The sequence below is a fragment of the Canis lupus genome, chromosome 29, assembly GCF_048164855.1.
Source record: "Canis lupus baileyi chromosome 29, mCanLup2.hap1, whole genome shotgun sequence".
Taxonomy (NCBI): Eukaryota; Metazoa; Chordata; class Mammalia; order Carnivora; family Canidae; genus Canis; species Canis lupus.
Genome location: NC_132866.1, coordinates 10,452,524 through 10,467,477, shown reverse-complemented (window position 1 = coordinate 10,467,477; position 14,954 = coordinate 10,452,524). Strand labels below are relative to the sequence as shown.

The 14,954-nt window shown below is 43.9% G+C and overlaps 1 protein-coding gene across 1 annotated transcript in view; it reads left to right on the top strand.

Moving 5' to 3' along the window:
* WDR11 (WD repeat domain 11) overlaps positions 1 to 9,908 on the top strand; it is a 59,045-nt gene extending 49,137 nt beyond the window's left edge. The window contains exons 20-29 of the mRNA XM_072805084.1: positions 627 to 735; positions 2,024 to 2,086; positions 3,302 to 3,367; positions 4,161 to 4,338; positions 5,323 to 5,418; positions 5,952 to 6,117; positions 6,631 to 6,728; positions 7,198 to 7,343; positions 8,125 to 8,205; positions 8,964 to 9,908. Of these exons, the coding sequence (XP_072661185.1) occupies positions 627 to 735; positions 2,024 to 2,086; positions 3,302 to 3,367; positions 4,161 to 4,338; positions 5,323 to 5,418; positions 5,952 to 6,117; positions 6,631 to 6,728; positions 7,198 to 7,343; positions 8,125 to 8,205; positions 8,964 to 9,120 (1,160 nt within the window). The 3' untranslated portion in view covers positions 9,121 to 9,908. The remainder of the gene's footprint in view (positions 1 to 626; positions 736 to 2,023; positions 2,087 to 3,301; positions 3,368 to 4,160; positions 4,339 to 5,322; positions 5,419 to 5,951; positions 6,118 to 6,630; positions 6,729 to 7,197; positions 7,344 to 8,124; positions 8,206 to 8,963) is intronic.
* Positions 9,909 to 14,954: the final 5,046 nt, after the last annotated feature.

Below are 14,954 nucleotides of genomic sequence, written 5' to 3'. Positions count from 1 at the left end.
CTGGGCACTGGGACCTTTGGGCCTTCTTTGCATTAGAACGTGTTGAAAAAGAGGCAAATCTTGTGTCTGAAGTAAGCCAACTGCTGCATGTAGGGGATGCTGGGGCCCATAGTCTAGGAATATAATCCTTTTTCTTCAAGGCCTACCCTTGTGAGACCTGAGAATGCCTTTGATCAGAGATGACCTAATCCCTTTAGTGACAAGCTCACTAAAGGTCCGAGTTAGTTTAATAGTCTCAGAAAAGCAAAGATAACAAGTGGTATGATACAGGTAAGTATTATTTTTAGTATTTTAAAATAATGAGTTTTATTAATATCTGTTGAGTTGATGCACTGAATCTTTTATTCACATAGGATCAGTGTTTTTATACCATATAGGACACTTAAATTTTAAAAAGGGGAAGGAAGAGATATTAATCAGTTTGGATGAAGAGAATCGCTCCATTCAGGCTGTTTGTCTTTAAGCAGTGATTACACTGAATATACTCTCTCAGTTGCCACCAGATTTATAATTTATTCTCTGTTGACTTCTCTGTGAACGGCTGTGGCTGAAGCTTCAGAGTAAAACTATAAAATTCTATTTTATTAAAAGAACTAATTTTTTTAAATTCTTTTATTTTTGTCTAGAGCCTGTGTGGTGCCCCTATCTCCTTGTTCCAAGGGCCTCCCTTGCCTTGAAAGCTTTCTTACTACACCAGCCGTGGAATGGACAGTATTCTCTGGACATTTCTCAGGTGTAAGTTTTTACCATTTTTGTTTTCCTTTCTTAACTTGCTTGGGGTTGAAAATCAGTAGGAGCCTATACTCTGGCATTTAAAAGGATTGGAACTATAAAAACAAGCTGAGGCTGAGACAGCAGACACCCTGAAAGAACCCTTCATTTGCCTCTCTGGGGCCTTTGGGAGTGAGCATGTGTTGGGAGCTGGGGCACCTGAGCTGCTTTTGGTAACCTTTGTCTGAACCCAGGATATGACATGATGAGTGTGAAGAAGGCCAGTTAGGCCAAGAGGAATTTGAGGCCAGCCTTCAAATTCTTTTTAAAAACAACAAGAGGGGCCCCAGGGTGGCTCAGTTAGTTAAGCGACCAGCTCTTGATTTCAGCTTAAGTCATGATCCCAAGGTCTTGGTTTCAAGCCCCACGTCAGGCTCCCTCCTCAGTGTGGAGTCTGCTTGTCCCTATCCCTCTGCTGTTCCACTCCCCCACTCTTTCTCTCTCTCTCAAATAAATAAAATCTTTTTTAAAAAGCAGCAAGAATGGGCTTATTGCAGATATATTTTCTGTTTTATGAAATTTCACTTATTATAAAGACATTGACAGTAACTATTATTAGTAGTTATTAGTTAAATCCACAAGTGTTACTGAACTTATGCCATGTGGAGTGCACAGGTAGGTATGGGTTAAGGAATAAGAAAAATAATGTGATGTCTGTTTTCCAAGAAGCATCTACTTAGAGAAATGAATGTCCATTTTGCAGAGCAGAAAGAACAAGTTCCTTTAGTCATTGCTAGGTTTCTTATTAACATGACTCTTAAGCATGATAGTTTTTAGAGCCCACTGATAAATTTTCTGGTTTCTTGAAAGCCAGAGAGACACTTTAGTTATGTCTTTGTTTTAACTAAATAGGATAAAAGCAGACATGAAAGATGGCTGGTGGGTTCTTGGGTGGTTGCTGTTTGATCTATAACCAGCTTTTTTTTTTTTTTTTTTTTTAAGATTTTATTTATTCATTTGAAAGAGAGAAAGCACAGCTGGCAGGGGGAGAGGCAGAAGGAGAGGGAGAAACCGGCTCCCTGCTGAGCAGGGAGTCTCACGTGGGGCTCTATCCCAGGACTCTGGGATCATGACCCGAGCTGAAGGCAGACACTTAATTTGACTCAGCCACCCAGGCACCCCTATAACCAGCTTTTTAAACCAGGGACTGCAAAGAGGTTATTTCTACATTGGCACAGCTTTTTTTCTGGTGAAGAAATGCTTGATTATAAGTGAAGAGAGAATGAGCTTATTCAAAATCTTTTCTGTATAGTGATTATCCAGAAAATGAAGAAGTAAAGAATCTCCTTCAAGAGCAGCTGAACTCGTTGTCAAAGTAAGCATCCTGGCTATGTTTTATTAGGGATATGACTGTGAGAAAGAAAATAGAATAATTAGGCTTTTTGAAGTTAAAGTAACTTGTGTTTTAGAAAACATCAGTAACCCAAGGAGAGACCATTCTATTCACAAAGGCTCATTTGATCTTTCATATCTTCGTGTTGTAGAAAGTAGTTATTTAATAGTTACAGTGACAGCTCCACCTTTACCAGTTTCCTACGTGTTGGATGGCTGTGGTCCCATGTCAGGAATGGAAGCTGTGCTGTGAGCGTCCTGGTAGCTCAGCCTGCCTCCGTCACAGATGCCCCAGGAAGCCTCAAGTTAGAGGCCATACACAGCACAGTTCTTGTGTGGCAGCTGCCTTTTCTAAAATAAGTTCTCTGTGTCAGGTGCTATGTGTGCACACTTCTGACTAAGAAATTAGTAAGTTCCCTAGAGCCAAGAGCATTTAAAAGTACATATTGGGAATAAAGCCAAGGAAGTAGAAAAATATGGGTTCATGGGGAGTTCTTGGTAAAACAGAGTACATTTTTGCAGTCTTAGAATCTGTCACATGTAATTACAATATTTAATAATTTAGCGATATTTTATTGATCCCAAATTCAAAATAATTATTGTTTCTGTATCCAAAAGTTAATATTTGTATTTAAGTGGAAAAGATTTAAAGAACATCTTTCCTCCCCCGATGTATGAATATTCTGTATGTGGCTATTTTAGAAATATCAATTTATAAAAACATGCCTTTCTCCTTAAATATTTTATTTTTTGTAATAGTTTCTGAATTTATCTCTTCTAAAGTATACACTGTTTCTGATCAGTAGCAGAATCATTTTATCAACAGTGACATTCTTGTTCCTATAGTTAGGCAACTGTTCATGTTTTCAAAACCTTGAGTTGAACTATTGCAAGGATGTTATGTAAACCAGAATCAGAGCCTCACCCCCGTGTGGTAGTTGACAGGTACTAGCTCTCTTGGCCTAGATACACTCAGCCTTTGCATTTATGATTTCAGGGTCCTGGCAAAGTAACTTCCTTTGGAAGTTCTAAGTGTACTAACTAGTTAAAAAAGGAACAAAACATTTCAGGAATAGCAAAACTTTAAGTAGATTAGCAATTTTGAGTGGATTTCCCATTTCAAGAATATATTGATTTATCTCCCTTATTGTTTTATTAAAAAAGTATGCCTTACCTTTGTCTGGATTCCTGTTTGCAGTGACATAAAGAAGCTCTTACTCGATCCAGAATTCAGTCTCTTGCAGAGATGCCTGCTTGTTTCAAGGTAACACTAAGTGTTCTGTGTAAGAAACAGAATGTCAGATGAACTCATTTCTCTTATCAAGGTTTTGTAGTTAAGACCAAATAAACGATTTTGATTTTAGAACAACATATCAGTTCATCCTTTAGATTTGCTTTACAGTTAATTTTGGAACTAGAAAAAAGGAAATAGGAAAAAATAACTACATTTTTAATGTGAGATCTAGACCTTCTCTACTGGAAATGCTGCCTCCTCCAGATAGCTTTTAAAAATATGTATTTTAAAATATCAGCTATAAAAAGCATGTCCTTAAATATACTGATAAGTTATATTTAAAGCAATAATCTGTACTCCCTCTCTGCAAGGTAGAGTTGTCACTTACAAAGAAAGGCATTTCCATCTATTCCCCAGAGAATAAATTGTAGTGACTTCCATATCTTATTTAGCCAGTTTTCCAAGAGGAATTTCTTCCTTAATGTGAAGCTGTGGTCCCGATTGAAAGGTGTGTGTGCTGCTGACAAGCCGGGTAAATCATTGCCCAGGTCTTGGAACCATAGTGTTGCTCTTAACCCAGCACAGAGGGGACTTGGGGGCAAAGGGGCCTTGCCCTTAGGCACCTGTATCATTTGAGACTTGGTAACAGGGCTGGGGAATGTGCTACTTTTTCTTTCACCCCACCAGGCACAGGCGAGTGTCCCAAATGGTCTTTCATGTGACAGCGCTGTGCTCCTGGTACTTGAGGCTTCTATGGGGAGGCCCTGTCCACGCCCAGGTCTGCCATGTGGGGTCAGTGGGATTTTGGTTTCACCTTCCTCAGGCTTTACGGCGATGAGTCGGAGCTGCACTTCTGGACAGTTGCTGCCCACTACCTGCACAGCTTGTCCCAGGAGAAGCCAGCAAGCAGCCCCACCTCTAAAGACACCGAGCCTCGGGACAAAGTGAACAACCCACTAGATATATGTTATGATATACTCTGTGAAAATGCCTATTTTCAGGTATTATGTTTTGTGGATTAAAATCTTGAAAGCTCCCATCTTGTTGACTTATGTCTTTGTAAGTGTCTTAAATTTGGGAAACTTTCCAGCTAAATTAAGGTCCACATAATAGAAATGAGTCCTTCGGCACCTCTGCATTGAAAAGGCCTGACTCAGAACTTGAGAAGCTCATAAATGCTTATTGAGTTTTGTAATACACAAGTTTTGTAATTTTATTATTAAGTCTTTATTTTTTTCTTTGTCTTAACAATTGTTAACTTAGAAGATTCATTTTTATTCATTTTCTGTAAAAAAATATTTTTCACTTGATATCTTATATACTTTTCCATGTATAAAAAGGTACTTTCACAGTGTATTCACTGCAGGAAAGAACTTCAGTGCACAGAGGGCTGGCTTCTGGAAGCAGGCAGAGTTGCACACAAATGAGAATTCATTTCGGCACTTTTGTTTGTTTGTTTGTTTTAAATTTTTACTTATTTATGATAGTCACAGAGAGAGAGAGAGAGAGAGAGGCAGAGACACAGGCAGAGGGAGAAGCAGGCTCCATGCACCGGGAGCCCGACATGGGATTTGATCCCGGGTCTCCAGGATCGCGCCCTGGGCCAAAGGCAGACGCTAAACCGCTGTGCCACCCAGGGATCCCTTGTTTGTTTTTTTGAAGATTTTATTTATTTATTCATGAGAGACACACAGAAAGAGGCAGAGACATAGGCAGAGGGAGAAGTAGGCTCCTTGCAAGGAGTCTGATGCAGGACTCGATCCTCGGACCGGGATCATGACCTGAGCCAAAGACAGGCAGTCAACCGCTGAGCCACTCAGTTGTCCCTCAACACTTTTTTCTAGTCAAATTCTTATTAAATTTTTGGATTTCTGTAAAGTTGATTATCTAATAACCTCAGGAGTCAAAATAATATTCATAAAATGATTTTATTAAATATAGTAAAATTTAAAATCTTAGAATTTTCTTTTCTTTTTCTACTCTAGAAATTTCAGCTGGAAAGGGTTAACCTACAGGAAGTAAAGCGGTCAACTTACGATCATACAAGGAAATGTACAGACCAGCTACTCCTCTTGGGTCAAGTATGTCAATCTTTATGACTCTTTTCACATTTCATGGAGTTGCTCGTTGATGAGTATTTCAGAGCATCATGTAGCTCACACACATGCACACATGCGCGTGCACACACACATACAGACAGATAGGTAAATCAGTATTTTTCTAAAAGTATACATGTAAATTTAGGCTTTCTTTCAAAATAAGACCAACAAACCTTCTGAGAAAGCAAAAAAATCTGTGGTTGACTAGCTTGGATTACATATGTCAAACGAGACCTAACTGGTTTGGTTTGGTTTTGTGTCTCTGAAATGACTGATGCTAGAGTAAGCAGTTTCCTGAGCATCTGTGTAAACCAGATTGTGGTTTTCCCTTTGTTCCAAAGAAGCAGTAGGACACTTTGTTGAATTTTTGTATATATAAGTAAAGCATTGACAAACAAGTTTTAAAAATGAAAGTCTTCTCGAAGCTATAACTTCAGTGTTCCAAATTGCGAGTTCAATAACACTGTGTTGGAAGAAAATGGTCTTATAATTAGAAGAACTGTTTCTCTCATTAGACAGACAGAGCTGTGCAGTTGCTATTGGAAACAAGTGCGGATAACCAGCATTATTATTGTGACTCCCTGAAAGCCTGTTTGGTTACAACTGTCACCTCATCAGGCCCTTCCCAGAGCACCATTAAGCTGGTGGCAACTAACATGATTGCCAACGGCAAGTTGGCAGGTAAGGTGTGCTTTGTGGGTATATTTGTCAGTACTCTGGGAACTCAGGCCCATTCCCAGCAAAGTATTTGATTATTAAGATAGTTCTTTTCTTTTTTTAATATATGCTGGAGAAAAGTAGGAAGATTGTTGCTAGCCATTAACATGGTGACCATATCACTTAATCATTTGAAGCAGAACACATCTTAAGTGTGAAAGAGGGCAATAGTCATAATTACCAATACAGCAGGCATGAGTTGGATGAACCTGAGCAGGCTGAAACAGTGAACACAGGTGCGCAAGCCCACACTTTCCCAGTTTGCTTCTTGGACTATATTGCTGCTGCTGCCCTCTTGACTCAAGGGTAGCATTGTAAAACTATTTTTGTATTTTGTTTTAAAATTAAAGTCAAGAATGTCTCCAGTAAGTATATAATGCACAAGAGCAGATGACATCAAATAGTGGTTTTTACCTTGTAGTGACCTGTTAGAGAGGGCTGTGGTATCACCTGAGGGGCTGGTGTTCTGTCTTCCAGAGGGTGTGCAGCTGCTTTGCCTGATAGACAAAGCTGCAGATGCCTGCCGCTACCTGCAGACATACGGCGAGTGGAACCGGGCAGCATGGCTTGCAAAAGTAGGTGACTCTGGCAGGTGCTTAGAGCATTTGGGATAGAAAGTTCTTCTTTAAATTTGGACTCCTGATTTAGAAGCAATTTTTTGGCTGCACAGCTGCTATGCAGATATTTTCTTGCAACTCTAATGCTCTTGTTCTTTATGAATATAAATTGCCTTTCTTCGTATTGAGAAATGGATTGCCTTGGTAGCAATTTAGTGAAGCAGCTGGCCCCTTTCCCTGCTGGGGTGCTGGGGTGTGCCCCAAACCCCAACACCAGCCCAGGAGTTGCTGGTCCCTAATTCCACAGACTTGGGTGGTTATCTCTGCTATTCATGGTAAGCAGCAAAGCTAGGGCAGTGTGCTAGCAAAACCAAGCCTAGCATTTGTTTCACAGGAACAGATCCCATTTTGATTACATTATAATTTTTTTTTTTTTTTTTTTTATAGTGCAGGATGTCTTTGTTTTTAACACAGGTATCTTTCTCAGGTCCGTTTAAGTTCTGAGGAGTGTGCTGATGTTTTAAAGCGGTGGGTTGACCACCTTTGCTCTCCACAAGTCAACCAGAAGTCAAAAGCCCTCCTCGTCCTTCTCTCCCTGGGCTGCTTTTTCAGTGTTGCTGAGACACTTCACAGGTACACCCACAGTGCATCACAGGTGGTCAGGGTGACTAATTCTTCATGCTCTCTTGAGGCTCTGCTGGGTGGATAGAGCACTCACTTTGTGGAGTAAAAGGAAAAGCTTACCTTTTAGGTTTATAAAAAAAAAAAAAAAAAAAAACCCTACAGGGAATGAAATAGTCCATAGTCTTTATTTAATCATCTCCATTTGGTCTAGGAGCTTTATTTTCCTATCAGTATATTTGCCACACATAATAGGTAACCTATTTAAAAAGAATCTAAAAAAAGTCTGTAGAGAATTTAGCTTTGAATAGAGCAACTAAGATGAAGACCAGAGAACAGTAGGAAGGCTGACAGCGTTGTCAGTGTCCCCTCTAAAAATAATACCTATCATTTAGGGGACATTTTATTTATTTAAAACTAAGGGAGGCTGAGGCAAATATGAAAAGACTTCTGGATAAATCTGGACAGTGGGTGTGTGGATACTTGTCCCATCTCTGTAGATTTGTGTATATTTCAACTCTGTCACAGTTTTTGTAAATATGAATTAGTCGGGTTGGGGGGTGATGACCCACCCAGGGGGGCTATGATAACCCCAGGTGGGGGGCTATGATGACCACCCAGTTCTCATAGCCTTTCCTCTATGAGCCAGGGCTTGGAAAAATGCTAATGTAAACTTGTGCTTGGGTTTCTAGGGAGAATGGGTACAAGTCTCTATATGAAAATACACCCTCAGGTGGGTCTGCCCCAAATGCCATAAATCACAAAGCCTAACTCACTTTGTTCTCTTGAGCAGCATGAGATACTTCGATCGAGCTGCCTTGTTTGTGGAAGCTTGTCTCAAGTACGGTGCAGTCGGAATCACTGAGGACACAGATATCCTTTGCTGGGATGATTATGCAGCAGGAGGCTGACGGCATGAGTGGGTTCCTCTTAGTGTACTGCCTGGGCAGGAACTGTGTTAGGGACGATCCACACTCAAATTCACCAAAGTCAGGAAAGAAGGAGAAATGAGAGAGAAAGACAGGAAGAAGATGGTTGCATAGCTGGCATCAGTTCTAAGATGGGTGGGGAGGCAGGAAGGACTGTAAAGGGATGGGACTCCAAATTTTGAACTATATCCAGGCACTGGTGAAGTTGACTCTGGTATAACAGGCTACTTAGAATGTCAGAGCACAGGAAAACAGGGCTGTCTGAAAACCTAAGACCTCAGGGCAGACTTCGTAATCAAAACCTCTGACTAGGCTGTGTCTGCCCCCAAATTGCCTACCACTCAGCCTTTCAGGTGCCAGAGGGTATGTACTTAAGGCTTCTTTCTTTTTCTAGTCTTTAGTGTAGTGTTAGGCTTTGAGACAATCTAAATCTAGGAGGATGTTAACTAGGTCTTCTGGAAGGAAACACTTTGCATTCAGCTCTTGCAGAGGGGAATGGGTGACATTGCAGATTGAGACCTTGCCTCCCCAAGCCAGGAACCCCCCTCCCCCGTGGAAGGGTGTCTGTGTTTTGCTTGGCCCTGGCAGGTCCTTGCATCCCTCCTGATTTGCCCCATAGAGGTGGTTTCTTCCTGCCTGTGGGAACTTGGTAGAGTATAATCACATTTCTTTCTGCCCTTTTTCCCCTTAACTATGGTTTACAGAAACTCATCTCTGCTATATATGCAGATTATGCCCGAAGCTTGAAGAACCTCGGTTTTAAACAGGGTGCAGTTCTTTTTGCTTCAAAAGCTGGAGCAGCTGGCAGAGATTTGTTGAATGAGCTGGAATCCCCCAAACAAGAACGGACTGAAGAGTGACAGGTCGATCTGTGCTGGGGAACCTGGCTTCGCATGCAGGGTAGGGGGTCGGTCTAGCAGTGCTCAGGGTCATGGTCAGGACCACTGAGGATACTGTCCTTCCAGGGTCCCTGTGAGCTGCTCAGCATTTTCCCATGGCTGTGTGTGCACAGCAGCAGATGAGCATTTGCAAAGTTAGGAGCAGATTCCACGGCCTTTGTTTATCTCAGAAAAAAATGCGAATGCTTCAGATTTTGAAAGGGTATAACATTTTATACTTTGGGAGACAGCTTTAAGAGTCCCTGGAAATATTTTAATTTTTTTAATCATAAAATTCAAGTGACTGAATTGCTTTTCTCATTGAGTGGAAAGGTGTTTGAAAATCTAATTGTAAGAGGAGTTTGTGAGACCTATCCTCAAATATGTACTATGCCTGTGTTTCTCTACAATCATTCAAGAGACAGAGCAGAGAGATTTCAACAGTAAAGATGACTTACCAAAGCATTCCTTGTTTCTTATCTTGAGAATATAGATCTCTTGATTCTCTGTTTTATGCAGTTGCTAAATTTTGTAATTTCAGGCTCATAGAGAAATTTTAAGCTTTATGTTTTATTCTAGTTTGTGGGATCTTGGGTATTTTGAATTTTAACTCTTCTGACGTATTACAGTAACCTCCTTTTTGAACTCTCTGTGCTTTAGTTTTCTGTCTTTGTGTTTGTCCAACAACTGAAATATATGAGATGTGACTATTATAAATTATTGCTGTCTAGAACTTACAGAAATGATAAATAAAAAGGAAATTTCAGCCAGGTGTTTGTGTTTCCTGAGCTGCTGTGCATGAGGTCAGGGGCTGTGCTGGCTTCTCGGGAATCAGTCCAGCTGCTTCCTCCAAAGTCCAGGCCACTTGCTGAGTCCAGAGAAATTGGAATGTAGGAATTCCAGGAGTGTGGGCCCAGGATTGGACCGAACACCTGCGCCCTGGGCAGATCTGCCTCAGACCTCCCAAAGGAACAGGAGTCAGTGTGCAGCTCTCAGAGGTGAGGTGAGGAAGTGGCATTCCTGTCTCCCCTCCTGCATGTCCAGGGTGGCCCATCTCCTCACATCCACTAGGAGATACGATTTTTAGATAAGAGTCATAGCCTCTACCCTTAGATATCGACAATCCTCTCTGACAAGGAACTGTGATCCATAGAGAGGATGGATTTATCCCAGGAATGCCTGTTCCCTAAACAACACTTTGGCTAAAGTTCTAGAAGAAATCCAGGATGCATTCATTAGTCCTGTAACTGGCTCCCCTTACTTGTCCTTTCTGTGCCAGGCCAGATTACATCAGAATTCCTAAAGGTCATGGGCAAACAGATCTCTCTCTATTGCCTGTGGTTAAATGATCACCCATATATATTTTGTTTATTCAACCATCAGCTAGCTAAAGGAAAAAAGAATGCTGCCCTTAGTAAGCAGAGAGGAAAAAAGAGATTACTCTGGAGTGGGGCATTTTGAAAATGTAATATGCTTTGAGTTTGAGGCCAACAACTAAGTGATGAGGCCCTGCCTGACTGTGGCAACAGAGGAGAGGACCAGGCCCAGCAGCTTGGAGGGAACCAGCTGAGCACCTGAGGCCGACGGGCCCAAAGTCTGTCACAGTCCAGCGGGTAGGATGGCGGTCCTTACTCTTCACACAGGACAGTGACCAGGTCTGTCAAGGTACAACTGGGAGTCCCACCCAGACAGAACCTGGGAGCCCCTCCTCGTGGTGACCTGGTGGGCCCGAAGCTGAGCCCTAGCTGAGCCTCACCTCTGATGAGCACCCAGAGACAGCAGCGGATGAGGGTGAATCCCATTCACAGCCTGCACTTCCACTTTCTTTTCATGAAGGGTCTTTAGGAACCTCATGTTCCTGATGCGTTAGCTGGGGAGACTTCCCAGGGCGAAACCCACAGCCAGGATGAGACGAGAGTGACCATGACTTCAGGGCTGCAGGGGTCCCCCTGTGCCCATCCCCACAGCCGTGCCATCAGGGCCCTCCCTCGGCAGCCAGGCCAGTGGAGCTGGAAGACCTGGTGTGGGGGACCCCTGTGACCCCTTTCTCCAGGCTGGTCTCTGCAGGGCCGTTCCCTGTCGCTCACTCTTACCTTTTTCCTGCTCTGTTGCTCATGTTCTGCCAACAGTGGCGGCCTCCCCACCATCTTGCTTTAAGTATTTTCAATGCTTTGAAAGTGGTAGCAGGACATTTGGTTCTAAAAGTTATCAGAGCAGCCTCTGTACAAGCCTCATATCCCTCACTGCTGTTTCTGATCGGAGATTTTCCACGGACCAGACTCTGGCATAAAAACAATTCACCTCCCAACTGTTTATTGCCTGGAGACATCCCACCACCTGGCACGAGGACAATGTTCTGTTTCAGTGACTCCTGAGCTTGGGGATCACCCACCCTATCTCACAGTGCGCAGCAGCGGTACGTGACCTAAGGAGAGTGTCAGGCGCAGACCTGTAGGTTGTGCAGCAGTAAAACCCTGGCAGGCAGAACCACTGCCCAGAGCATATTCTGCTAGCCAGTAGGGCTCTGGTTCCTGTTCTGCTTGGAACTGATTTGACGGATTCCAAACAACTTGTGAAAGAAAGAACTCTTTCCGTTCAAATGAAAAGGCGTTTTGAGTTGATTACACTTTAAGGTGTTGCTTTTTTAAAAGAAGGGCAGGGAAGAAGTTGGGCTTTAGGATCCAGGCTGAGAACTGCTGGAATCCCACTAGATGGAATTGGATCGTCCTGCTGTCTTTTCTGGCCTTAAAGAATCCTTCCATGTGTTTGCTCTTCCAGCCCTGCCTCATCCACTGAAAATAACCCGCCTGAAAGCCCCGCATTTCTCTCACTCAGAATGACCCATGAGTCTGAAGCTCTCAGATGAGTCCCTTCAGGCAGTTTCAAGCATTTTCTGTCAGCATTTGACTCTCTTGCCTAAAAAGGCCAAATAAACGCCACCACCACCCCTGACTTTTTGGAGTTCACTAAGAAACAAGACATAATCAAGGTAATAGTAACTGTTCTAAATACCAGAGGAGGAGAGACATTCTGGGTCCCACAGGCAATTTGGGTTGGTTTTTAGCTTTCCCTTCTTCCATATTTATGTTTAGCACAGCCAAGTGCAGTTAGGGAAGAGGGTGGTTCCAGACTGCGTGTTGTACTGCTTCAGAAAGACTGGGCGGGACAGAGTAGTTGAAAATTTAAGATCAGATAAGACCTTCCTCAGTCACTACCTTAAAAATGTAGCCGGGGTCCATTTTCTCTGCAGGTACAGTATTTTTTAAAGCTGAGGTGAAGTGGGCTAGTGTGGAGGCAGGGGGAAGAAGAGAGCAGCCCAAGAAGGGGCCTCAGCGCTGTGACTGTCCCTCTAGGTTAAGGGTCTGCAAACTAGCCTGCGGAGCTAATCCCGCTCATGGCCTGTTCTGTAAATAAAGTTGTCCTGGAACACAGTTGTGCCCATCTGTTCTTTGTCTGTGGCTGTTTTCATTCAACAGAGACAAGTAGATGCAGCAGAGACCATCTGGCCTGAAAAGTCTAAAATATTTAAATGTCTGACTCTACAGGAAAAGGTTTACCTACTCCTCAAGGCCCCCGCGTGCTTCCTTGTGATGAAATTTCAGGTGTCCAGCTGCCCTGTTGGCACAGATTCAGGATGAAGCCCGCTGTGATTCTCCTGTGACCACGTGCACTAGAACCAACCTCTTTCCAGAAAGATGTTTCAGCTTCATCCCATCTGGCTCCTTTACAGGCCCAAGTCCCATGGCCAAGGGTCTGGGGAACTACATACAATGTGAACCACCTGGGGTGACCTCAGGTATATTCCTGACAATTCTGAGATAAAAGGCATCAGTAGTTGATAGAAAAATTTAAATCCAAGAGCTGTTTCATAGTTACATTTTAAAGCAAATCTCAGCTTTACTCCAGACAGCTGCTAACATGTTCTTCTGTGATAAGACCCTCATTGTACTCCAGTCTTTGGACATCCTACCAGCATTTTTAAGGCATAGTACTTCAGGCAGGGTAGTAGATGAAAAATCCTTCTGTCTTAAGCCAGTGATAGGCACTACTCTTGCTGATGTGAATCCATAGGGTGCATACACTTATGACTGTCCCGTGTAGGGAGAGACTCCTGGGTCGGGGGAGCCGCAGTCGCTGATGGCTAGGGCTTCATGTAATCCACGTGGAGGGACTGGGGAATGAAACAGCCGCCAGAAGTGAACGGACGAGTCTGCAATAGAATCAATGGATGAGCTCTGGAGGAAATCAGCAAATGACTAAGCTTGCGCAGACACGTTATGGAAGGGAATGAGGAAAGGAGAAGGCCCAAGAAACAAGATTTCTCAGGCTGATTTGTGGGACATGACCGAGTTCTCTTGATGACTATCTGTCCAACAACATTCAGCTCTACAGATTGTTTGCTTCCTAGAGGTCTTCTAGAATGTGTGTCAGTCGGGAATTTGAACGACAGGCCCTTACTTGTCTTGAATTACTGATCTTTGCCAAGAGGAAGCCAAAGAAAAGACATTGTGTCCTGTCAAGCACTTAGGAAGCTGTCCCAAGAGGATAATGTTCTAGCAACACTCCAAGGCAGGTTAATTCAAGGGGTGGTAAGAATCTGATCCAAAGTCTGTGCTTTGGGAAATACTAATGCACATTGCAGAGGGCCTTCTGGAGCCACACTCTGGCCAACAGAGTAAACTCTACCGCACCTCGGGCTTTGCTTCTTGCCAATGAACCCACTCAGCGGTGCTTGTGAACACCAGTGCCTGAAATGTGGAGGCAAGGGGAGAGCAGAGCATGGGGCAGCGTCTTCCTGTCATCTGGCTGCCTGGCCTCAACTGTACGAAGGTGGCAATGTTGCCGACCTCAGGGTGGTTGATAGAGGATGACAGATGCAGGGACTTGTCCGTCTAGAGGGTGCTCCAGACCTCAGTCAGGATCCAGAACAGGTGCCATCCATCCACTTCTCCACTTGTGGAGATGAATGAGGTGGTTGCTTTTGCTCACCATCCAGAACCTGCTGCCTGGCACTGCAGGCAGGAGCTGGGATTTGGACTGAAAGAAGGAACGGTAGACTCTTACCTTCTCTAACCTCACCCACGCTGGCATTGTGGAAGACTTGTGAGCAGAAGGAACTTCATCTGGAGCCCAGTGGGTTGCCGTCTATCTCTTGAGGCTTCTCTAGAAACCTGCTCCAGCGGCTTCCAGCGGCTCTGAAAATCTCCCACATGCAGCGGATCTCCTGCCTGAGACTCAGAATCCCCTTCTGAGGATTATATCCAGTCCTTTGTTGCCCTATCCCCTGCCCTGTCGCCACCTGTGGGAACCACCAAACTCCAAGTACTTAGCCACCACCAAGGCACTTCTGGAAAACTAGGTAGGACTGGGGCTGGAAGGGGCAGAGAGGTGAAGAGCAACCCTGTGCACAGGAAGAAGTTCTCCTTGACCAGAGAAGGACCAAACACAATTCATGGGAAGCGATCATAAAAGGACATTCCACATCAATGGGGGAAAGACCAGGGATGGTGCCCCGCAGGTGCAGTGGGTTCAGAAAGGGGTAGCAGACCGAGGCCCCGGAAGAGGGCAGAACTAGGGCAGCAAGCGTGAGCCCGGGGTGTCCAGGCAGATAACACAACACAGAAAAAGGCGTGGTCGTGAAAATGGTCCTGGAACCAGCACCAGCAGCTGGTTGTATTTTTCAGGAATGCTGGAACACATCCCCCAGGCTGGGTGGGAGGAGCGGGGGCCCGGCTGCTAGGACGCCTGCGGTGGCTCAGCTGGGGCCCAGTCCTGGGTGCTCTGCTCACCGGAGACGGGCAGTGGTTTCCATCAGG